The sequence below is a fragment of the Elgaria multicarinata genome, chromosome 16 (assembly GCF_023053635.1).
Source record: "Elgaria multicarinata webbii isolate HBS135686 ecotype San Diego chromosome 16, rElgMul1.1.pri, whole genome shotgun sequence".
NCBI lineage: Eukaryota > Metazoa > Chordata > Lepidosauria > Squamata > Anguidae > Elgaria > Elgaria multicarinata.
The window spans coordinates 27,958,454-27,984,746 of record NC_086186.1 but is presented as its reverse complement, the minus strand read 5'-3'; the positions used below and the strand labels follow the sequence as shown (position 1 = coordinate 27,984,746).

The 26,293-nt window shown below is 40.1% G+C and overlaps 1 protein-coding gene across 1 annotated transcript in view; it reads left to right on the top strand.

Annotated features, from left to right (window-relative positions):
• The first annotated feature begins 6,109 nt into the window (after positions 1-6,109).
• The window catches only part of DENND4A (DENN domain containing 4A), a 63,934-nt gene continuing 43,750 nt past the window's right edge, over positions 6,110-26,293 (top strand). The window contains exons 1-8 of the mRNA XM_063142456.1: positions 6,110-6,139; positions 8,928-9,257; positions 9,573-9,822; positions 12,984-13,053; positions 17,347-17,516; positions 20,203-20,444; positions 23,491-23,557; positions 25,779-25,837. Coding sequence (XP_062998526.1) covers positions 8,950-9,257; positions 9,573-9,822; positions 12,984-13,053; positions 17,347-17,516; positions 20,203-20,444; positions 23,491-23,557; positions 25,779-25,837 — 1,166 coding nt within the window. The 5' untranslated portion in view covers positions 6,110-6,139; positions 8,928-8,949. The remainder of the gene's footprint in view (positions 6,140-8,927; positions 9,258-9,572; positions 9,823-12,983; positions 13,054-17,346; positions 17,517-20,202; positions 20,445-23,490; positions 23,558-25,778; positions 25,838-26,293) is intronic.

The following is a 26,293-nucleotide window of genomic DNA, read 5'->3' as shown; positions in this document are numbered from 1 at the left end:
GGAGGGACAAAGAGGGTGAAATGTAAAGATATTGGGGAAAGTGGTTTTAGAGGTGATTGGGATGTTTAGAGGCCGCAAGTTAATAACTGAGCATCATTTGTGCAGTTCTTGAAAGTTTGCTATTGAGAGCAGGTATTAAGGAATCTATTGAGAGATGGCAAAGGCACTACTGCGGGGTGGAATATACAAAGTAAAGGAGCAGTTCTGGGGTTTCCAAGGAGACAGTTGATAAGATTTATATGTATTCTTCATAAGTAGTCTTCCAGGAAAAGCATTAAATGACTGGTTGTCCTTCATCGTCACTTCTTTACTCTTCACCGTGGGTGGTGATGGCATATGTGATTTTATGTGGGTTAAGTATTTTGGGAAGGGTGGTGATGTGTGTGTCTCCCTTGCCCCATTCCCATTTTTAATGGAAACTGCAATTTACCATTAGAATGGTAGAGTATCAACATGAGATGGAAAGCATTTGATAAAAGGCAAATCTTTTAACACATGCTACTAATGGTTACAGTGGTCTACTGTTTAATAGGCCTTCATTATCAGGAACTGTATGAATGACTTCTTGCATGACAGTAGTAATAGAAATGAAGTTGTATTTATATTTATTTTGAGGCTTTCATTTTCTGTCATTTTAAAAAGATGTATATTAAAGCCTTGAAACGACATGAGGCGGGAACAAGGCAGTGATTGCTTACAGCTATTAATCATGTGTAGAGATTGATTTGTGTAGCACTCTAATGATCCTAGCATATTACAAACATGGGGAAGGGTTGGCTGGGCCACCATGATGGAAGAATAGATTGATATTTGATTCCAGCAAATCCAGTTGTTCTCAAACTATATGAAAACTACTTCTAGGATGGATTAGTGCTGTGCACAGGGCCGCTGCTACCATAGAGGCCACTCAGGCGGCCGCCTAGAGCGCCAAGCTAAGAGGGGCGCTGGGCAGGCTGGGAGCCGGCCCGGCTTAAGGATTCAGCTGGGCCTGGGCTGGTGAGATGGCGCACCTCGCCTGTCCAGCCGAAGCAAAGCCAGGGACGCTGGGGTGGGGGTGGGGTGGCTCTACGTTCAGACTTCCGGAATGCGCCTGGAATAGAGAGAGAGAGAGAGAGAGAGAGAGAGAGAGAGAGAGAATGTATAGGTGCATGGGATGCATGGGGTCTTTGAGTGAATGCATGTGTTCGTGTATGTGTTTGTTTGGAGTGAGTGATGCTGAGTGTGTGTGTGTGTGTGCGCGCACCTGTGAGTTGGGGGGGATGATTTGGAGTTGATATTCCTATTAAATAATTAATTTTAGACCCATAGACGTTCCTTTCCAATTCGTTTGCTATAATTGGCATGACGTATTTCTTGCACTTTAAAATAAATTTAGCAGTTTCAAGTTTTGTGCTTCTTATTTTTTCCAGGAAACATATGTTCTTAAAAAATCAAAGTTGGCATTTTTTGGGTGGTGGTGGTAGTGGTGAAAGTAGCGCACTTTGCCTAGGGTGCAAAATAGTCTGGCACCGGCCCTGGCTGTGCATATAGACATATGCATCTTGGGATATTTGAGGGGGGAAACCAAATGGCACCCACCTTCCTGCTAATTAATGACATAATCCGCTAGGAAGTTCTAACTGAAATGAACAGGAGCTATGGAAGGGGATAGTAAGAGAGTTTGCTGATATATTGTATCCCATACATTGGATCTGCCCATCTCCCACCCTGTTGGCCTTAATAGTACACAGAATGTGCCAACTGCAGCCGTCACACTTTGTTTCACGGTAGGACTGTTGCCCACCCACCCCCTTTTTGCTATGAATTTCCCATGGTTACACAGAACAGGTTACTTCCAAAGTAGATGGATTAGGGTAGCCCCTTTTACATAGCAACAATGTAGTTTCTACAGGCTGTGAAGATTTTATGTTGTCCTGTCTGTAATAACTAGAAAAGTCAGTGGGCCAGATGCTAATAACACTTAACGGCTTGTTAATTATGTTGGTGGCTTTGGGCCCCTGCTAATCTCATGTTCTATTTAAAGAATGCACAAATATGTTTCTGACCCACCCCAACCAAGACCTACGTTGACGTGTATGTCAGAAACAGGGGCTTTGCAACAGGGCTCTTGAAACAGGATGTTTGAAGTAAGCTGATTAGTGGAGTGATGTGCTGGACAGCTTTTTAGTAACTTTCACATTTTCTCTGAGCTTTCCATCAGCTAATATTTATTATCTTTCACTTTCAGAATGATTAAATGCAGAGCTATAATCTGGGGGAAATTGATTTCAGTAGTGAACAGAAAAGCTCAAATGTTGACTGTATGTTGTGATGGTATCTCTAAGTCAGGAGTCCCCAACATTTTTGGGGTCAGTGGACACATTTGGAATTTTGATAGTGTCATGGACACTGTCACAAAATGGCTGCCATGGTGGGCAGGGTTGGTCACAAAATATTCATTTTTCAGAAGGCAAACTGGTGAGACTAAAAGAAAAGCAACTTGCTCAAGAACCTAAGTATAAGGCAGAGGTGGTGTCTGAGCTCTTTTAAACCCAAATAAAGATAGTTCTGGAAGGCAGCCCTTAATTTTGCGGTATGTCAACTTCCCAGTCAGATTTTTGTTTTTAAAAAACAAACAAACTTAAGAAACAAAATAAAAATCAGAACGGGCAGGGACCCTGATGGGTGTCAAGAGGTGTCCATGGGTACCATGTTGGAAACCCCAGCTTTAATTTATATGAAGATTAAGAAACTTGTTGATAAATTTAATCAGTTGTCAATGGGAATAGTTTAATTCTTTCCTTTAAAGTAGATGTTGGCAACGGGCAGCCAGTGAGACAAATCCATCTCCCTAAGTGCTACAGCTTAGCCCTCCAGTTGCAAACTCGGATGTAAAAGAGGAGATCTGGAGAGGACAGTGGCTATGGTTAACAGCAGGGCTTTGGAAGGAGAGGATTGGTAATTGAGGCTTTAGCTTACCAACTGGTACTGCCCTTTCAAAGCGACTTTCTGGCAAATCTAGTTGTAAGCTAGGGCCCTAAATAACGATAGGTTTCCTTGGGACCTCTGGTGGAACCATATTTATTTATAGGAAATAGAGCAATACAGTTTTTGCATCAAGCTGTATGGAGAGATGTCAGCAGCAGCAAAGATTAACTATCCTGTAACCTATTTGTGTGCACAAATAATTTGTGTTGTCTATTTCCCCCATTTAATAAGTTTTCACTTTATAAAATACAAATATTTTAAAATAGGACTTGCTAGAACTTACGTATATTAAGTCACACTAATTCTAACAATGCTTACTTCCAAATGTGGGCATAGGGTTAGCTAAATAAGGTGCCCATTCCATGGAACACAAATGAACTTCATTTTGTAGACATAAAAACAACAACCCATGACTGTCCTAAAGGTTTCATTTGCAACATGGCTTAAAAATGCAACAAAGCTAACAACCAAACTATAGGTTTTTTGCTTGTATTTTGTTCTTTTTTAAAAATTATAGTAAAATTTCTTGTTTCTTGCTTTGGATAAAAACCAAACCAGTGACCTATGTAGGATCACACATCCCACATGTCAACACAAATTGGATGAGATTAGAATCTAAACTCAAATTGGAGTGCTCCCATCCTCTAACCACTTAACTACATGGTCTCTTTGTTAAAGGCTGACCAAAAAAATTAAAAAAATGTTGGGACAGGTTAAAAAGAAGCATAAAAGCAGATTTAAGCTCTCAATCTTGGAACAATCTTGTTTATGTTGACTCTAAGGGCCACTTCACACATGCATATTTGTCGCTTAGAGCAAGTGTTAATGTGACTCAGTTGTCCTGCTAATATGCTCGCACTGCCAGAGCCTTTAAGTGTTCTGTCTACAGCTCTGAATGTGTTTTGTTGTGAATGAACAGACTTTCTCATCCACTTAAATGGAAGAGTCACCTCAGTACACATTTCTTTGTGTTCATGGTGTTTCGCCTCCGTTGAAGTGAATGGAGATGCCCTTGCCATCCTGAGCTCCTTCAGAGAAAGTCAGGATACAAAGATAATGAATAAATAAATACATTTGGGAAGAAATCCTGATCTGTTAAATCACTGGAAGTTTCTACTGACTTTAAAAGAATGTAGATTTTCCCCATAAGTGGCAGTTGTGTTGGAAGCATGCTGTTGAAAGGAAGAATGCTAAAATGGATTACACCATCTCTGTAAAACGTAATAAATAGGACAGCTCTGATGTAATCTTTGTTTTAAATATGCTGCTTCCGTTTCCCAGAAGTGAAATCTGAAGTTCTTAGGCAATTGTTCTTTGATATAGTAGGAGCCTTAAATGACACAATCTTAACTGGATTTTGGAACTTTTAGTCTACTCAGTGGTAGTAGCTCAGTGGCAGAACACATGTTTTGCCTGCACAAGGTCCCAGGTTCAATCCCTGGCATCTTCAGGTAGGGCTAGACAAACTCCTTCCTGTCACCCTGGAGAGCCATTGTCAGTCAGTGTTGACAATTCTGATCTAGATGGATCAATGGTCTGACTCAGTAGAAGGCAGCTTACTATGAAATGGGACTTGTAGGGGTACTTCTGAGATTTTACAGGGAAGAAAAAAACATTTCTAGTTTTAAATGTGTAATGTTGCTAGGATTAGGCAAAATGATAATTTTGTAAAAAATAAACTGGAATGACATCCCAGACCACTTTAATTGGTCTTAAGTTAATAGGAGACAATTAGTCTGTCTTAAAAGGGAGACCTTTAAATTCTATTTCCAAAATCCGAAGTTCACTGAAATCCTAGTCTGTCTTGTCTTTGAGAATTAACAATTTCAGAGGAGTAGCATATTCTATAGACAGGGGATGGGGAGTACTTCGCTCTTCAGCTCAGGGATGAGTCATCTTTGTTTCCTTTCCTCTCTTCTGTCAGAGTGTCTGGCTTTAGACAAATTGATGCCTGGGAAGTCTACTTTTCAGAGAGGTAATTATATTTTTTGGAGGAGAAGTTTGAAATCTTATCCATTTATTTCAGTTTAAGAAATAAAGCTACTTGCCCTCTTTTATACATTTTAAACTGGTATTAACTTCCAGAAGTTTAGTGTTGGGGAGGGGAGACACCCCACCCCCCATCTCCCTGAAGAGGTGCAGGACTTTCTTACATACAAAGTCCTTTGCCCTTTGTGAGAAAGTCTATGTGGCGTGTGTGCGACTTGGAGTGGGGGTTGGATTAGGGCACAAATAGTCTCTTATCTGTACTGCTTTCGTCGCCAGCTGAAGACCTTTTTATTCACTCAGTATTTTAACACTTAATTTTAACTTAAATTTAAATTTTACTGTTTTAACTCTGTATTTTAATCCTATATCAACTTTGCTGTGTGGTTTTATCCTGGTTGCGCTTTTTATACTGTATTTCGTAATTGTGTTTTAAACTGTTGGGTGTTTTACTGTGGTTTTAATTTTTGTGAACCGCCCAGAGAGCTTCGGCTATTGGGCGGTATAAAAATGTAATAAATAAATAAATAAATAAAATAAATTATCTATCTCCACCTAATCAATATAGTATTGGAATTGATTGATGTGGGATGTGTTCCTATGTTGACGGATAAGATCTTCACTTTTTTTAGCCCTCTGCTTCCAATTAGGGTTTTCTTTAGTGACCTTAAAACACACCCTGGAAGTGAGTAAAGTAATAAATGTTGTTAATTGATAAATTGAATGTACCATTTGTAGTGTATGGTTTCCTGCCTTATCCTGTAAGAGATTTCTCAGTTTATTGCTAGAAGTGGAATGTGTACTCTCTGCTGTGATTGAACTGGACAGTGATCAGCAAAAGAGGAATCTAATCTAAATGCTATGGCATTGCAGCATGGGTTGCTTTTCAGTGTAGTTACTGACGTCAGGGAAGTGCAAAAAGGGAAGGAAGCTTCCTCTGATGGGGACACGATGAATATAAGAGATGCTTTGACATTGCCCAACCGACGGAGTGATGCCTAACTGTTTCAGTGATTGGAAGCTGTTTTTTTTTAATGAATCTAAGTTGCCTGCCATATTTTTTATTTATTTATAGCATTTTTATCCCACTCCTCAGCCAAAAAAAGCCACTTGGGGCAGCTTACAATCAACCAGCAAAAAAGATAGACATATGCAAGAGAAGCAAAAGGAGAGAAGAACCTCAAATGTGAGAATTTTGTAGGAGTATTTATTGATTCACGTATGCTTCATAGAATCATAGATATCATAGAATAGTAGAGTTGGAAGGGGCCTAGAAGGCCATTGAGTCCCACCCCCTACTCAGTGCAGGAATCCACCTCAAAGCATACCCGACAGATGGTTGTCCAGCTGCCTCTTGAATGCCTCTAGTGTGGGAGAGCCCACAACCTCCCTAGGTAACTGGTTCCATGCTTGTCAACTGCTTGCCAACATATTTAAATAAATTTGTTAGTGATTTGTAAAAATCAGTGCAGAGTAAAATCAATATGAGAGCAATGTCATCTATGAATGGCTGTGTTAGATAACATGTAAAAAAACCCACCATATTTATAATACAAAGTGGATTAAGGGGCAATTCTTTTGTTTACGCCTTTGATGGCTAGTGGCTTATAAACATCCAGTGCAGAGCGTGAGGAGCGTTGGAGGCAATCGTTATCTCCCCACTCCTCCCTTTCTGTGTTTTCACTAGATGGACTTTTTTGCCTGTCTAGCCAAGGCATCTCAGAGGAGGAGGGAAGGAGGCTGGATAGCTCATATCCCAGCCTCTCTAGTCCTCTCCCCTCCCTGCCCACCTAAATGCTCCCTTTTCCTCCTCTCCCAGGTTACGTTCTTGAGCTCAGAGAGGCAGCCGGTGTAGGATTTTTCTGCATTTTACTTATGCAAGTAGTCATCACTACTTAGGCATCAATGTAAATTAGTTGAAAACTCCAGTTATTCATATAAAAGAATCTTATTTATTAATTTAGTAGATATATATCCTGTTTTTGACTACAATCCTCAAAGCAACTCACAAACCATGAACCAGCTAGCTGCGTTTGAGCAGGAGATAGCATCTGATGTTCTTTCCCACAGAGCAGTTGCTGTTTGGTCCTGTGACAGGAGAGTGACAGTGCAGCTGGAACAGTCCCAGGCACTGGGTGTTTTCTTCACCTGCCTGCCTTCCTTTCTCTCCTTGATTCCTTGCCACAAGGCAGTTGGGGTTAGACGGCTCTGTGGGTCGGACTGGAACAGAAGCAGGCATCTCCTGTTGTCTTTTTCTGCCTCACTCTCTTCTCCTAGATTCCTTACCACAGGACAGGTGGTGTTATTTATTCACCATTTTAAAAGTGCTTCCATGTGCTTTCCTTGTGCTGGTCCACACAGCATGTTCCTCAGAGTAGTACTATTTAAATGTCCATTATAATTATTACTATTATTTATTTATTTATTTATTTATTGCCTGCCTCTCCCTTTGGATCAAGGTGGGGAATAACATTAGTACCACAAATCAACACATCTTGAAAATTATTGATTTCACATTCATCACATTCTTGTCCTGTCTGTATAATCTAATTTTTCTATTGGAAATATTTCTAGGTCTGAAAGGTTGTAGTCATCTAAATTAAAATATCTTGCAACAGGCAGTTTTGGATTATTTTTAAAAAAATTGTTTTGGCTTGTACTTGGGGCAAACATTAGGAGTGGACTGAAAACAGTCCTAGGCTAAAGAGAGACGATATATTTTAAGGAATGTTTTGAAGTTTTTAATAGTTTTAATCATAGCTCATCCTGGAAACTGTTGAAACCGGTTTTTTGAGACACTAGAAAACTGTTAAACCAAATATGATAGTGAGATGTGTGCTCATTAAGGGTAACAATGCCTGCCTCATACAACTTTCAACTCTGAAAAATCTATTGTCTGTCTCCAGTGCTGAATCAGTATCCAAGTTGTCTTCATGCACTGGTAATTTTTAGTCTAATCCAGATTTCTTCTGCTGCCCCTTATGCCTGGAACGCTCTTCCAGAACATTTGAGAACTACAAGTTCAACCGCAGCTTTTAAAGCTCAGCTAAAAACTTTTCTTTTTCCTAAAGCTTTTAAAACTTGATTTTGTTCTGACTTTATACTGTTAGTTTTACCCTACCCAGTGCCTGTTTACCCTACCCTGTGCCTGTTTGCATTCTCTTCCCCTCCTTATTGCTTTACTATGATTTTATTAGAATGTAAGCCTATGCGGCAGGGTCTTGCTATTTACTGTTTTACTCTGTACAGCACCATGTACATTGATGGTGCTATATAAATAAATAAATAATAATAATCTTTCTGTCTTTGGTTATTCATAAGATTATTTTTTACCATTTAAATCATTAATTGTGCTTGTCTATGATATTTCTACAATATCCTTTTAAGCACTACTCAAAAAAAAATCCTTGGTGGAGGGAGGGGGTAGTGTGCAAATGACTAAACTCTGTTGCATCATTTAAGCTGTTAAGAGCAGATGTTTATATAATGCACTATAGCTTTAGAAAAATGCCTATGTTTCATTACATTGGTACAACTGGTTTGTGATGATTGAGGTTTTTATTTGAATTAACATTGAAAGTACAGTAGGCATGCTTTAAAAGATGTTCGTGTTGCCAAATATTTTTGGTTTTGATATGTAATGCGATTTATTGCAAAGATAATTTATTCCTGTGTGAGCTCATGGGCCCTCGCGTCTGTGCAGACATAATAAGTTCAGCAAGCTGTTTACAGGCAAGCATGTTCATGCTTGTATTGTTGAAGCTGGAACTTGGGGTATGTAACTGAATACTGGAGTCCATCATGTGTGCTCTCATTCCATTATAGAGAAAAGTCTGTTTTACATAGAATAGGGCATGGCAAAGTCATCACAGAAAAATGTCATGCTTTTTCAGTGTATTCCTGATGCTGCTGGTTTCAAAAGAGTCCTGTACATTCAGGTTTCTCATATCCCACTTTTCTTTGCCCCTTGCCAGCTAGAACTTTCTGTGATGGAAGATGGAAGACAGAGGAGCTCGTGTTGCTGACTACTTTGTTGTGGCAGGATTGACTGATATTTCAAAACCACTAGAAGAGGAAATCCACTTCAATGATGCTTGTCACAAACTTGCAAAACCAAAAGAACCAATCACTGACATAGCAGTGATAATTAAATCTCTGGGGGAAGAGGTCCCTCAAGGATACAAGTGCATAGATATAACTCCATCAGGACTGTCAGCAGATCTCAACAATGGTAGCCTTGTGGGACCACAAATATACCTGTGCTACAGGAGAGGAAGGGACAAGCCCCCACTTACTGATCTGGGGTGAGTATTTTTAAATAATATTACTGTTGGTTTTTAATTATTCAAATAGCACTAGTAATGACTAGAGCTATTTACGTTTGATTTCAAAAACACTGGCCCAATAGGTTTTGCTAGGAGACAGAATCTGCTGGATCAGGGATGAAACTTGGATCTAGCAGCTCAGAGGTAGAATCAGGGCGGGATCTGCTAGTTTACTAGAAGATCTGGAGTTTCCTGTTATCCCATATTCTGATACTGTTTATCCATCTTTCAGGGCTGCTTCAGATCTAAATGCTTTTCTAAATACTTGTGCTTTGGGGTTTGTCTTCTATCTAGGGTTTTATATGATGGAAAAGAGAGATTAAAACAGGGTTGTGAAATCATTCAAGCCACTCCGTATGGGCGCCCTGCAAATATCAGTGGTGGTGCCTCCTCGCAAAAAGTATACATCACCTACCGAAGAGCCTTGGAGAACATGGCACAGAATACTTTGGCTGTCACAGACATATGCATAATTATACCAAGTAAGGGAGAAACTCCACCCCATACATTCTGCAAGGTTGACAAGAATCTGAACAATAGTATGGTAAGATGACTTCTGGATTTGTAGTAAACACTGCTCAATGGATTTATAATGTTTGTAACAGATTTACTCTCCTTAAAAATACTGCAGGGCCCATGTAATTTTGTTCTTCATCTTTCTCATGAGCAATAGGCAAGATTCTCTGCTGTGTTGCAGAGCTCTGTGTTCTTTGCTGTATGGTATAAATTCAGTACAAGAAGCTTATAAAATTATCTACGAAGCTCTAATGTAAGAACATAAAAAAGAGTTGCTTGGTTGGTTCAGACGAAGGCCCTTCCAATCCAGCAACCTTCAGTCACGTGCCTCTTGGAGTTCACAATCAGAATACCATGATGATAACTACCCCACAAGTTTGTCTCGTGTATCTGAAGTATGATACACATGAGCATAGATGTTCCATTATTGTTGCTATCATGGCTAATAAATCCAACACAAAAAATATTTGTCAAATCAATTTCTGTGAACTACCGTTGTCTAGATCCAAGGAATGTGATTAAAGTTTCTCTTTCTTTAAGTATTCCTGCTACTCATTGTCAAAGTATTAATTGTTCATGTACTGTATAAGAGGTCTTCCAAGTGTTCATTGGTTTTGTATAAGACCAATTCATTCTGCCAGAACTTAATTGCTTCCTGATGTTCTAATGTAAATAAAGTGCTATAGGAAATGGAAATCTCCTATTGGAACAGTCTGCTGCACAAAAGTTATACATATATGGCACCATTACTTTGCTTTTAGGTACAGTTTTTAAATTAAAAGTTAAAAACAATGGAATGGGTTTCTGGTTTTAATATGGGCTAAGTAGTAACTAGATGAATCAACTGCACTGTGGCATGTGCTGTTAATGTGCATCTCTCTTCCAGAATTTTGGCTTTTGTGGGATCAAATCACTGTCAAGTCGTTTGTTATTTTATTTTTAAAAAGGCTTTCTCATGAGGCTTAGACTCGATGGCCTTGTAGGCCCCTTCCAACTCTGCTATTCTATGATTCTATGTGTGTTAAACTGAAGAGTTTCCTTTATTTCACTGGTCTGTAGTGCTGTTTCTGAATGATAAAATGTGGTTTAGGTCAATTCCTAGAAAAATAGAATAATGTGTGTTTTGGGGGCAGACGCGTAATTCTGGTAACAATGAAAAACAAGTCAAAATCTGGACATCAGTTTATCTCTTTTTAAATAAAATTAAGCTGTGAGCAGAGCCAAGACTTATAGCTCAAAGAGTCATAATTCCACATCTTACAGATATATATCTTAAACAGGTATCTAGAAAACATAATATACAGCATGATGAAGATTATACGTCCTCTGGTTTATATCCTGGTTTTTGTAAAGTCCAACATTGTTATAATAGAATTTCTCATGTATCCTTTGAACTTCATTGAGTAATTATTGTATCCATGTACATAGGAATTTATAATGTCTGTAAATTGTGATAGAAACTAAAACATATATAGAGATGGGCTCGTCAGCTTATGATGTTCCCATAATAAATATGAACTTGGTTACTGTTCCTAAAGGTAAATATTCACATGCCGTATTATGTTGCTCCTTTCGGATGAAGTGACTTGAAAGAGTTTCTGTTTCTTGTAACCCAAAGATTTCAGAATGTTGGTTTATATAACTATTGTAACAGGTTCTAGATTCCATAGATTCCCAGCCTTCACAATTTGAAAATTTCATTTCAGTTATTATATTTCTATACCACCACATAACCAAAGCTCTCTGGGTGGTTACAAAGGGCTCATCTACACCAAGCAGGATATTCCACTATGAAAGCAGTATATAAAAGGCAGGAGCCACACTACTGCTTTATAGCAGTATTGAAGTGCACTGCAGGATCTACACTACTGCTTTATAGTGGTACTGAAGTGCACTGAGAAATGTTGGGGTCCATGATGCATCTACACGAAGCAGGATATAACACTATGAAAGTGGCATGAAAGCGGTATATGGTATGTGTCAATGGGCCCCAACAGTTGTCAGTGCACTTCAATACTGCTGTAAAGCACTAGTGTGGCTCCTGCCTTTTATGTACCACTTTCATATCACTTTCATAGTGGAATATCCTGCTTGGTGTAGATGAGCCCAAAGATTAAATAGCTCAGGGGCTAAAACACATCCTTGTTTTACCATACTACTCTATTTTAAGAACGACCATTTTGGATCTGCCCATCTTTCTCAGCACTCTCACAGTAGTCTATACTATATGGTCCAGTGAAGTCTAGTTACAGTTAAGTAGTCCAGTTTGCCTGCCTTCTCTAGACTATCAAATATGAGCCCCCTGTAAAAGGCAAAGTACTAAGAATGACAGGCTAACCTGGAAGACCGTTCTTACGATACAAGTGGTTACATAATTATATATATTCAAATTATGAAGTTCATAAGATTTTAGAATTCAGGGATTTTCAAACTTTGGATGCATTTTCTGAGCGGAGCATATTCTTCATGAAAATGGCTTTTAAGATTTTCACTTGAGGGAGCTTCACAAGGTTTCATGGAAATTGAAGTCATCGTAACACCATTGAAATCAGTGAGAACTTTGCTCTTCATTTCTCTAATATCAGTGATGTCTAGACTTTGCCATGGTAAAGCTTATACTAGAGCTGATCTCATTACAAAATTACATGTATTTCATTTATTGAACTTACTGTGGTTCATGTAATGCATGAAAGTGACCATTTTGCATTCCAAATGGGCCTCTGTTCTGCAGATATTTATTGATAGTCTTTCTCTTCCATTCTTCTCTGCATTTGAATTTAGGATTTATGGCAACATTTAACAAAATACTATAAATTTTGATTTACTTAGACATGATGCCTGCAATACAAAAATTATGAAATTGTATGGCATTTATGCTAAAAGGGAGTTATAGAGTGAAAAATTACAGGTTAAGAGATTCAAGCATGGTTATAAAAGACTTAAACATCAGCATGAATCAAGTAAAAGGGTTCACTCAGAAAAATAGGTTTTTACCTTATGAGTCCTTTCATCTGACACATGAGTGCTTCCATTATTCACTACAATAATTGCGTTATTTTAAAGAAGCAGAATTTGACTTTATACAAGTTGCTTTATCAGGCTTGCTTGTCCCTCTCCCTGATGGTATTGCACTCTGTATTTCTGTATTACTGAGTAAATTAATTCACCTATTCTATCCTTCATTTGCAGTGGGGCTCAGCAGTATACTTGTGTTATAAGAAGTCTGTTGCAAAAACAAACACCATATCATATAAAGCTGGTAAGCAGTTTGTTTTTTGATTATCGGTCACACGTAGAAGATTCTTTTACTGTAATATCAAGAAAACCAAGAATGTTATGGCGCTTTGAAATGGCCAGGATCCAAAGGGCCGTGCATTCAGTTCTGTGGGCCCAAGAGACATTTGGACTGCTCTCCCACCCAGCCACTGATCTCCCCCATAGCGAACAACTTTGAAACTAAGGGAAGTTCCAGTAGTGCTTTTTTAATACAGCATTATGTGTGGTGGGTCTGTCTTATCTATGCTTATGTAAAACAACAACAATTGACTCAGTTAATTGGGATACTCTAGAGACACACAGGTACAACCAGCCAAGTACAGAAGCACATCCTTTTTTTGCTGGAGCTTGCCTGGGCAAGCCCATTTGAAATGGAAGCAGCAGTATTTAATAGGTTTGTGTACAGTATGCATTCTACTGAATAGACAGAGGGAAATGTCAAGTTACTTTGTCTGATTTTGTTGCTGGGGAAATAGGATTACATTGATTGATGAAGAGCTGTGGAATCAGTAAAAGTCTCAACACCATTTGTAATAGAGCCAGTGTGGTGCAATAGACAGAGTGTTGGATTTAGACTAGGGGAATCCTGGGATAAAAGTGCTGCTTAAGGTTGTGGAGTGGCCTTAGACAAAGCACTATCTTGTTAGCTTATTCTCAGAATTATTTGGGTAGTTAAGTGAATAACTCCATGTATGCCGCTCTGATGAGCATCATGTAGGGAAAGTTGATGCATGATATATAAGTACGTTAAATATTTTTGGAGATAGATGGAATTGTAGATGCTTTGAAGTGTAGGTCAATGGCGGGGTGGGTGGGTAGGTGACTTGCCTTTTTAGTTCTGTCTTTCCAGTTGTCTCTTTAAAATTGGTAGTGCATGAAGGGTGGGTGTCTTGCTTCTTCACTTCCTGCTTTCCAATTGTCACTGTAAAAAGCTGCCCTTGCTTTGAGTCTTAGCCAGGATTCACAGACCAGTAAACCGCTATTTCAAAGGAATTTACAATAATAACGTTCTAATCAGACTACCATTGCACTTTTCTCTGTTCCACCCTTTTGTATTAAGGGGCTCAAATTCAGTACTGGCTGCCAGCCCCAAATGTCAGCACTTCATTACTAAATATGCAGTGGGGGAGGAATTGGAGTTTTCTGGACAGTGGGAAATGGAAAGGAGGTCTTTTCTTCTCTTTTTCTTTCCTTGTTCCTGAAACTTCCTTATATCATGTGGGGAGGGCAGTTTTTAAAACTCATGTCACATTTCTCCCTGACCCTAATGTCCACCTCCAAATGTTAGGGTCTCAATCTGGCCAACTCCCTCCCTCCCTCCTTCACTTTTCCCCACTTCTCAATGGATACCATCAATGCTCCCTACGTTCTGGATGCTAAAGAGAAAAGGTTCTTTATCAGGCAATGTTGTTGTTGTTGTTGTTTTAAAAAATCTTGTTCTTTTAATTTACAAAGTAATATTTTCCTGCATACCTGCAGAGTCCTACAATAGGCAGACACTACTACGCTTGTTATGGAGGGGTCCTTGGGGAAGGTGGAAAGGGTTGGCATGGTCAGGCACGTGCTGAGTGCCTAGCAGGGGCTCACTGACAAGTGCTCCCTGGAATTCCTCCTCCTCCTCATCACTACAATCTGTTTGTTCACCTAGCTCTTACTCTGGTCCAGACAACATTGGTGGTAGGAAGGAGGACCAGTAGATGCCACTACCTACTTGCTCATTGGTTCTCTGCCCATCAAGCAAGCAAGCAGTAACAATGATGAGAACGAGGAGAAGAAACGATAGCAGCTGGTGACAATGGTAGTGAGAAGGCAGACTCACTGAGGAAGGGGCCCCATTGAAGGTGCCTTTCCCAAGCAACCCCAAAAACCTGGAGCTAGCACTGATGGCCCTGTTTGCTGCCAAACTTGTGGACATTGGACTATTTAAGTTCAATATTAGGAGAAATAAGTGGGCACATGCAACAAAATATTGCAGAGTATTCCTTGCCCTAAAATGTGTACTTCCATTCAGAGCTCTAGCTAGCCTGGAAGAGGATCCTTTTAGATCTGTTCAGGATTTGCAGTTAGATGGAGGTTTTAGGAGGCGCTGGTGGGGAGAGATTTGCAAATTTCCCCATCTGTGTTATATGAAGAGCCTAGGTTTGGGACTGCTGCTAGCTTCAACCCTGAATGTTTTATTGCTACACATCAAAAGAAAAGGTGCTCTTTTTTCCTTTCTTTGCCTTTGAAACCTCCCCATATAGTGGAGATACAGGAGGTTTTTAACACATTGGCTGTCCCTGATTCCTCCTTGCTCAAGAACACTAGAAACTGCTTGACATGCAACATTCTTTGTCTCAACTACCCTCAACATTCCATTAATTATGGAATCCACTGCGCTTATGTCTTTGTCAGGCTGTTTTATTTGTAATTCTCCTTTTAATTTACAAAGTAATATACTTCTGCATACCTGAGAACATGCAGCAACCACTATCCTATTTTTGGGTGGCCCTGTTTTGCTTCCAAATTTATAGGCATAGGACCACCCAAGTTTGGTATTAGAAGGGATAATGGTGATACAAAAATAATACAAGTCAAAACAATAAACAGATTAAAATAACATCCATAAAACACACAAAAATCTGAATACAGAACAATCAAGTTTGAACAAAAACTGAATCCAATGCAACAACTGAAAGCCTTCCTGAATAAAGAAAAAAGATTTTATACTCTCCCTGGTATCTTGCTGACAATTGAGAAGATATTCCCCAATTTGCTGACATCAGAAGTACATGAAGCATATTTAAATTAACTCAAGAAAATTAACTCCTGTTTTGCCACAGTCTTTTTCCACAAGGGGAATTATGTTCAACTTTGAAAAAAGGAGAGCAGTTAAGATAGGAATTTTGAAAGCATACGGAAAACTACAGACTGGTCAATTTGATGCCACTATTGAGCAGTAATACCAATTATTAAGCAAATTATTAAGATATGAGCATCCAGAAAAGAATGCATTGATTATTAGAAACCAGCATGTTCGTGTGTGTGTGTCAAAAATAAGCCAGACCAACTTCATCTCCTTTTTTTGATAGAGTCACTTGTTTTAGATTATAGGAATGCCAGACATAGTATATATTTACTTTAGCAAAACATTTGATGGAAGTCTGGCATGATATCTTTGTTTACAAGATGGTAGCCTAGATGATACTATTGTCTGACGTTGGTTGAACAACCATAACCAACAAGTGCTCATTAATGGCTCTCTTTCACCTTGGAGGGAGGTCTGAAGTGGTGTGCTGCAGAGTTCTATCCTCTGTTCAAGATTCTTATAAATGCCCTGGAAGAAGGCATAGAGGAAGATGCTTATCAGATTTGCAGATGTAGAATACAGAATCAAGATTCAATATGACCTTGACAGGCTGGAATGCTGAGCTGAAACAAGATGAAATTCAACAGTGTCATGGTCCAGGACCCTGGGGGCTGGCCTTCAGATGACAAGACTCTTGAATTAATGGATCTGGCAGGGGGGTCAGTTACAGAAAGGCTTCATGAGGGTCCCATGTTCTTCGGGTCTAGTTCTCCAGAAAGAGCCTTGTGTCTAGAGTAAGTCACATTGCCATCCTCAGAATATGAGGACTCTAGCAATGAAGATACCACTAGCCATAGCCACTTACATGTTGTTGCAGCCCAAGGCTGCTGAAACAAACCAGGCCCCTCAATAGTGAGGTGGGGGGCATCACCCTCAAGGAAACAAAAGTCATACTTAAGGCTCCTTCAAAATATCTGCTTGTTGGAGCAACTTACAAGCAAAGTTGTCGGGCTTCCAGCACAGGGGCAACCAGGTGCCTGAGGGCAACTCACAAGTAGGACATGACTAGTACCTTCCCACTCATATTCCTGAGCAATTGGTACTGAGAGGCATACACTGGAGGTAGCATATAGCCAGCAGGACTACTAGCCATTGATAACCTTATCCCAGGAATTGAGTGTTACATGCAAACCAGCTGATTGGCTCTGTTGTAAAATTTAAGGAATATGCTTAAACTATAGCTAATGTAAAAAAATTAGGTTACAGTCTTATAGCCTGGGAATTAGACCCATTTAACTCAATGGGATTTACTTCTGAGTAGACATGTATAATATTGTACTGTTAATCAGGGAAACAGAGAAATGAAAAACAAACTGTTTAGTTATATGGCTGTTAATAGTTACACATATGTGAATGTTCCTTATTTTTTTCCTAGTATGCACAGTAGAGTTCATATCTTTAAGTAACATGAAAAATTGCTTTCTCTAGGTCTAATATGTAGATATCCAGAAGACGACTATGATTCATTTCCCTTACCAGAATCAGTACCTCTTTTTTGCCTCCCAATGGGTGCAACAATTGAATGTTGGCCATCTAATAGTAAATACCCCCTCCCAGTATTTTCTACATTTGTACTAACTGGAGCTTCAGCTGAAAAGGTATGGATAAACTTACCATTCACTACCATTTTCAAGTACAGCTTATTCTTTAACTTTTCTGAGTTTTTGATCCTTTAATCAGAAAAGCTGAAAATCTTGAAAGCCGTTCCTGAAATTACTCCATATGTCTTTTAATACTAGACCAAATGCTTAAACTGATTTAAAATCATTCTCTCTCTCTCTTTCACCCACCCACCCACCTATCCATAGTCAGTCAGTCTGTCTCTCTCACACATGCATGTACGCACATAATAGAGGTGTGCATTGACAACAAGATTTGATAGGGACCCCCAATTTGTCACTTCAGAATATGGCCCAATTCTGCTCAAATTCATTCGGAGCCTGTCTACTTCGACTTGGATAGCAAACGCAAGTTGGGATCCAGAAATCTGAGGTGTTGTGCTTCCCATTGACTGTCATGGGGGGAAAAATAGTTACAACTGCTTTCTGATTGTTGAAAGTGGTTGACATTTGCAGGCATAGTAACGCTTAGGGGGGATTACAACTGCCAAATTTGAGAAATTGTGTTTGTGCTATGCTATGCACCTTTTTATAGATATATAGATATTTTAAGGGAACTGCCAATAACGTTTGTATTTCATGGCAGAATTAAATTAAATTTGCAGGTGTAGTTGTTTCTTCTGAAATTATCAAGGCCATGTCTTGATGGCAGCACATTGGCCCCCGCGTTTGCGCTCCTTTGTGTTATCCCCACGGCAAGGAGTGCAAATGCAGGTTTTGAAACCTCACCAGAAGGAGGAGGAGGAGTTGCCCCCCCCGTGCCCATTCCTCTCCCCCCCACATTTCCCCCCACTTCCTCTTCCCTGGGTAGGTTCTGGGATGTAACGATTCCAGTGGTTGTTGCACTGAGGGGGATATCCCATCTGCTGCTAAAGAGAAAGCAGTCACGGAGGGAGGAGATGGGCGATTGCTCTCTCTCTCTCTCTTCGCCACAGTGGGGCTGCTACTCTTTGGGCAGCGGGGCACAGGGCAGATTAGGTGTTGCTGTTGGTGCCCTTAACTTTTGTGCTTAACTTTTTTGAGGTTTGTGGCATGGTGGGCATAAAGAGTGGGTGCTGACAGAGGATGCACGGAGACGTTCCAGCCCCCTCAAGAAAACTGACATTTCAGAAGGATAGGTGCAGCATTTCATATGAAAGAGGGATCCTCAAATTGAGAGGAGAGAGTAATTCACTTCCCCTTCCTTTCCCCTGTTGCTTTTTGTGCAATTTGTATGAAAATGGTACACATCATACAGGTGTTTCCAGGCAAGTTTCCGAAGAATAGGAACAAGGGCTGACAAGTTATGGTAACTGAAACCCAGTTTAAGGCTTTTTGTTGTAGTGAAGCTTAGTGTTGGAAGAATGTCCATCTTAAATTCCCATCCATGCCGTTTTCCAAAGCACAGTGATTGGAGAGTCCCTGGTAAAACATGCCCTATGATTAGACGGTGGACCTGTTAGTCACTCAACACTGAAGCAAAAGATGCTATTTTTTGAGACACTGCCTGTTTTTCCAAAGTAGAATTAGGAATGAAGCCTCATTCAGGGTCCAGCTTTGGTTCGGATCATCATATAGGGAAACTTGTTTCACCTTGGTAAGCCCTATAAACAGTCCAAAGGGGCTCATTCAGCTTGATCTTTGGGCTTTGAACAAGTCTGATGCACATTCCATGTATGTGTGGGTGGGTGTATGTATCTGTATTCATACACACACACACACACACACACACACCACCTTTTAAAAGCATAGATCCTATCCAAATTCATACTTTCAAAATTCCCTCCTCTCTCTGCATGGGCAGGAACACATTTTGAATGCTGGATTGGCTCTTCTCTTGCCTGGTTTCCCTCCTCCCTAGGACACCTTTTGAAGCTCTGAGGGGCCACCAACTCTCATAGAAAACTGTTTGAGATTGAAGGGGTGGAGCTCCAGAGATACTGCCTGCTCCCCACCTTGTTCTACAGTATTTGTCCACGTGCCTTGCTTATTATTATTATTATTATTATTATTATTATTATTATTATTATTTATATAGCACCATCAATGTACATGGTGCTGTACAGAGTAAAACAGTAAATAGCAAGGCCCTGCCGCATAGGCTTACAATCTAATAAAATCATAGTAAAACAATAAGGAGGGGAAGAGAATGCAAACAGGCACAGGGTAGGGTAAACAGGCACTGGGTAGGGTAAAACTAACAGTATAAAGTCCGCACAACATCAAGTTTTAAAAGCTTTAGGAAAAAGAAAAGTTTTTAGTTGAGCTTTAAAAGCTGCGATTGAACTTGTGGTTCTCAAATGTTCTGGAAGAGCGTTCCAGGCGTAAGGGGCAGCAGAAGAAAATGGACGAAGCCGAGCAAGGGAAGTAGGGGCCCTTGGGCAGGCGAGAAACATGGCATCAGAGGAGCGAAGAGCACGAGCGGGGCAATAGTGTGAGATGAGAGAGGAGAGATAGGAAGGAGTCTGAAGCTGTAATGCTGCACACATGGAAGCAACTTTTTTTTACACCTTTACTTGTATATTTACTTACCTTGAGTTGCTAAAAGTGTGTTCACATATATTTATTTCATGAAGTGCAGTACGTTAAAGTAAAACTATCTGAGTCTCTTACCTTGGGTGTGAAATAAATATTTGACAGATGCAGAAAGAGTATTTCGTTAAATGAAGTGTATTGTTATTTGCAGGTCTACGGTGCTGCTATTCAGTTCTATGAAACATATTCTGAGGAAAATCTCACAGAAAAGCAGAAATCGCAGTTGGGTTTTGTGGCTACTCCTGACGGGAAGTTTGCTAGCTCTAAAACAGTCCAGACTAATAAATGCATCTGCCTGCTTTCTCACTGGCCATTCTTTGATGCTTTTAAGAAATTTCTTACTTTTCTGTATCGTTATTCCATCTCTGGTCCGCACGTCCTGCCTATTGAGAAGTAAGTTCTGTGGGATATTTTTAAAATTTTGCATCAGATTCAGTATTACTGTAGTATTATTGATTCAGGAAGTCTTGTCACAAACGAAAGTGCATTCCATCCAATCAGTAAGTACCTGGGTTCTCTGCCTCCTGTCACTGGATTAATTTAGGCCAGATCTACACCAAGCAGGATATAGCACTATGAAAGCAGTATATAAAAGGCAGGAGCCACACCAAGCAAGGTATAGCATTATGAAAGCGGTATATGGTATGTGTCAATGGGCCCCAACAGTTGTCAGTGCACTTCAGTACCACTATAAAGCAGTAGTATAGATCCTGCCTTTTCTATACCGCTTTCATAGTACTATATCCTGCTTGGTGTAGATCTGGCCTTAGACACCACATCAAACCAGTGTTAAATAAAGGTAACTTTAGGTTTGTTTAGATGTAATGCCAAACCGTGGTTAGTGCTATGTGAACAAGCCTGGAATAAGCCTCAGGCTTGCATAATCTGTCTCCTCCTGTAATTCTCTCCTTTGGTTTGCAGCAAAGCATATTTTGCTGTTTCATCTGAACTGGCAACTATTGCTTCTACTTTGCACATGATTGTATTATTATTATTATTATTATTATTATTATTATTATTATTTATTTATATAGCACCATCAATGCACATGGTGCTGTACAGAGTAAAACAGTAAATAGCAAGGCCCTGCCGCATAGGCTTACATTCTAATAAAATCATAGTAAAGCAATAAGGAGGGGAAGAGAATGGAAACAGGCACAGGGTAGGGTAAAACTAACAGTATAACAGTATAACTAACAGTCTAAAGTCTGAGCAACATCAAGTTTTAAAAGCTTTAGGAAAAAGAAAAGTTTTTAGCTGAGCTTTAAAAGCTGTGATTGAAGTTGTAGATCTCAAATGTTCTGGAAGAGCGTTCCAGGCATAAGGGGCAGCAGAAGAGAATGGACGAAGCTGAGCAAGGGAAGTAGAGACCCTTGGGCAGGCGAGAAACATGGCATCAGAGGAGCGAAGAGCACGAGCGGGGCAATAGTGTGAGATGAGAGAGGAGAGATAGGAAGGAGCTAGACCGTGGAAAGCTTTGAAGGTCAACAGGAGAAGTTTATATTGGATTCTGAAGTGAATTGGAAGCCAATGAAGAGATTTCAGAAGTGGAGTAACATGGTCAGAGCGGCGGGCCAAGAAGATGATCTTAGTGGCAGCATGGTGGATAGAAACCAACGAACTGATGTGAGAAGAAGGAAGGCCAGAGAGAAGAAGGTTGCAGTAGTCCAACCGAGAAATAACCAGTGCATGAACAAGCGTCTTGGCAGAAGAGACAGACAGAAATGATCGATTCCTGGCAATATTATACAGGAAAAAGCGACAGGATTTGGCTACTGCCTCAATGTGAGGAATAAAGGAGAGTGAGGAATGTAAAGCATAGGCTCATTGTTCACATAGTGCCAAACCATGTCTGAAGCGCTGACCTGAATATAAGCTCTTTATAAGGCCTCTTGACCCCATTTGACTTGCGGAAACGGTTGACTGTATCCAGACTGGAACCACAGCCTAAGAAGCCACCCTCAAATCGCAAAGCCAAATCTGCCTGGTTTGCTGAAGGATTAGAAATCTGGATCCGGATGCATTGATGTGAGACAACTCCCCCCCCCCCCCCCACGCTTTACAATAGGTTTTGGTACTGATTGGCAAACCATAGTTACAGCTGTTGCCCCAACTCCACTGCATCTAGAGACTGGAACACAATGAATGGAAAATGAAAGGCAAACAGCTTTAAAATGTGGCTCCTTGTGCTTTTGCGATCATAAACCATGGTTTGGGTCTAATCTAATGATGGGAATAGCTGAAGCCAGAGGCCAGGCCTTGTAGTCAGGATTCTCCCCCACGTCTTCCCCAAAGCACCACCCCCAGAAGCCAGCTGGCACAGCTGATTGGCTCTTGAGGCGGAACTTGAGCTACATCATGGCCAGACAGTGAACCAGATTAGTAAGCCTCTCAGCAAAAGAGAAGGAATCTATTGGCTCCTTCCACGCTTTGTCACAAGACAGGCTCAAAGAAAACCCTCCAGTAAGCAGAAACCAGGGCTTGGTTTATTGTCGTAGTTGAGACAGTCTTTTCACTGACTACCCCATCTAGGCTCTTTCAACTAGGTTCATAGAAGCATAGAATAGAGTTGGAAGGGGCCTATAAGGCCACTGAGTCCACCCCCCTGCTCAGTGCAGGAATAATGCAGGTTCCTGGAGCTATAAAACGTTCAGGTGGCTGCACAATTTCCCCCAGGTTTGTAAATGATCATTGTGATAAACAAGGATCACTTCAAAGAATTCAAGCAGGGGTGCTTTGATAAGTTGGAAGACAACTTGGGTCTCCACCTGCCCTTGTTCAGGCCACCAGTATGCCACAAACGATAAGCAAAAGAAGGGTAGGCAGACAGGCTAATACAAATATTTGGGGGCTTTGGTTAATTTATTTGCTAGGTTATCCTCCTCAGCTTGCCCCTATGCCTTGTGCTTCCATGGATGGATCTGGCAGGGTCATTCTAGGAAACTGCATGGAAGTAAACCAGCACAATTGAATAGAGCCAATTTGCTGAAAAAAAATGGTTTCATTTGATTATTTCACATGCTGGATACAATATCTTCACACAAAAGCTGTGTTTACATAAAACACTAAGCCAGAACTCTTCAGAATTGCCCTATAGATGGGAGCAGTTAAACTAACCAGACTAGCCGGAGTTTGAAGTCAGAGTTTGTAGTGGTTTCCAGATCCAGAATTGTTAGAGGAGCAACAAGCCAGAGTATAGGTTTAGATGCAGCACTAAGTTTTTCTATGGTCCCAGTTACTGATCCTGCTTGTAGGAGCACCCAAGCAGGACCGGACGGGCAGCATGCACTAGCACATTTGCTCATGAACACTAAGCAAGGATTTTGAAGAATTCTGGCTTAGCTTTTTGTGCAAATGTGGCCACTGACACTGTGTATTCTGTAAACAGGTTCAATTTATCGTTTTCATTAAGCTGAAATAGTTATTTCCTCTTTCTTAGGCACATTTCCCATTTTATGCATAAAGTTCCTTTTCCATCCCCACAGAGGCCAAGAATTTTGGTCCAGGTACGTGTAAATTAACCTTTTTATATTCTGATAATCAATTTTGAGCAGGTTCATGCATGTATATACATCACTTGTTTACTCCACATGATGACTTTGTAGCGGAATGTGTGAACTGATTCCATTGAAAAGCATTGTGATATGAAAGCGCTGTCTTTTGTAGTTCATTCGCATATGCAATTTGCCACTTGACGCTGCAGCCTTTGAGAGATAATTTTGAACCATATTTTTTTTATATTTACTTGTATATTTGTATATTATTATAGTTCGCTGCCTTGGTCACCTAGTGCAGAAAGACAGGATATGAATTTTAATAATAATAGCAATAGATAAACCAGCCCATAGTTGTGGAACTTTTTTTTTCATAGTTTATAGACGTAAATGTGAGAAACTCCTACCATAAAGCACACTTTTGTGTGTAGTTGTGATGTTAGTTTTTTGTCTGCTTCAAATATCTAAAATCCTGTGTCTTAAAAGGGGCACAGAGTTGTCCTACATTATTTTCTTAGGTACCCATAGAAATCTTGGTTAAGGGGCACAGTACTATTTCTCATTCACAGGATTGTTTGTCAAAGTGCCATCTCCTGTATAGCCATGAGAGTAGTTGTGTAGTTAAGGCAGCTGACTTTTTCCAGAATTTTACTACAAAGCATGAATGTACTGTTTGTTGGTAAATCAAGACCATTTGTCCTATGAAATTTGGCCTGAAGAGAGGTATCCTCTTGACAACTTTAAAAAAATGTCTGAGCTGCAGCAGTTTAAAAATTATGTTTTGAGTACTGGGCTCCTGCATTTGCAGTCACTTTTGCGCCCGCTCAAAAGGTTCATACGCTTTTGCCAGTTTAAATCACGTCCAAAATTTAAGGTTGTTGTTAGGGTCTACTCTTCACTGGGTTGATGTAAATCCATTGTGCATTCTTAAAGTTATGAAGTTTCAATGGATCAGAGTAAATGTGATGTGGGAGACTGACTAATAGGATCTCCTGCATTTTTAATAAAATAGCAACCACCAGAGGTGGGGGCAGATGGGATCTGCAGCATCAGGTGGGGAGGAGGGTAACCCTTCCCTACGGAGTCATTTTCTCAATTAAAATTGCCCCTGTCTCCTGAAGCTGCTGTTTGTTGCTATGCAATTGATTCCTGAGAATGAAAGTATGGGTGCGTAGAAATTTAATGTGAGCACATATAAGACTGTAGAACAGGGGTGAGGAACCATTTTCGGTTCAGAGATCGCATTGCTCCCCGAGTTCCCGGCACAGGCCAAACGTCATTAGGGGGCTCCCCTCCTATCACCAGCTCCTTGACCTCTCAGTTGGAGAGCCTGCTCCCCAGACAGAAGTGCTGGCTGAAGGAATTCTCCAGCCAGCCAGCACCTCAGGTGAGAATGCCAGCTTCACTCCACATGGTCTTTTCCCAGCTCAAAGCAGAGCTCACTGAAATGCCAGTTGCACGCCTTCCCCATGTAGGGAAGGGAAGACTACAGACAAACGAAATGGACTCTGCTAGCTTTCCTCCTCTTTCACCTTCTGCACATGGGATGGAGGTTGCCCATCCTTGCTCTAGGACATGTTTACTGCTGACATGGTGTGAAAGTTAAGGCAGGTGCTTTGACTTACAATTTGCATGCTTCTTAATGCATGTCTGAATTTGCGAGCACTTTTTTTCTTAAACCAGAGGCTTTTTGATGCTGGGATTTGGATTATTTTGTGGGCCTTCTGGAGGATTTTTCTGAAGAAACTTTTGGGAAGAAGGTACCTTGTTAAATTGTTTAGTTTGTTAAAATGTTCAGGACAACAGACTAGTGCTTGGTTAAACTGCTTGAGGCATTGGACTTAGACCCCAGACTCTTTTTTCAATATCTTCAAAACATTAATACTAGGGGGATGCATTCTTTAAAAATCCAGTAGTTCTATCCATAGCATTACTATTTCATGGGTGTAATGTTTACTGAAATTGCCTTGCAGTAGTAGTTAGATCTAATTGACACAGCAACACCCTTTTCCAAACATATTGTAAAGTCAAAATGGAATAAATAGGGATATTGATGAACTATTTCTATGAATTAATGACTATTTCCTGTTTATACCATTGCTATATTTTTCATACATTGTTTAAATCTGTAATAGCAGATAGTAATTTGATTATTTTTCTCAGACTTTTCCAAAACATTATCTTATGTCCAAAACATGAAGTAAAAATAAAAACCTGTTTTTATTTTTTATAGCTATCCCCTCATGACAATCTGATTCTTAGTCAGCCCATATCATCACCTCTACCACTGAGGCAAGTAAAAACATATTTTAAAGTGATGTATGTGTTAGCTGAGGGATGGGAGAGGCAATTGAAAATTGCACCATGTCCTGCTTTGTTGTTCACTGGTCGACAGCTGTTTGACCACTGTGCTTGACTAGATGGACCCTTGGTCTGATCCAGCAGGGCTCTTCTTATGTTCTAGTGATCTGAGACAACAAGAATAAATTTGGGATAAGAAAAATTAGTTTCCTCCTTTTAAAAACATCTTTTCTCACTATGAAGAATTCTAAATAATGTGTAACACCTTGTTTCCTTCAAGAAGGTAAAACAAATCAGAAATGGAAACCTTTGTGAGATGTCCAAATACAAGCTCCTGGTTTCTGGCTCCAAAACAAACAAGGCTTGTAAACCAAGAATAAACCAGGGTTTTCGTTGGTTTATGAATCCTGGGTTGTTTGGGAGCAGCAATGCAGGGGCTCAGATTTG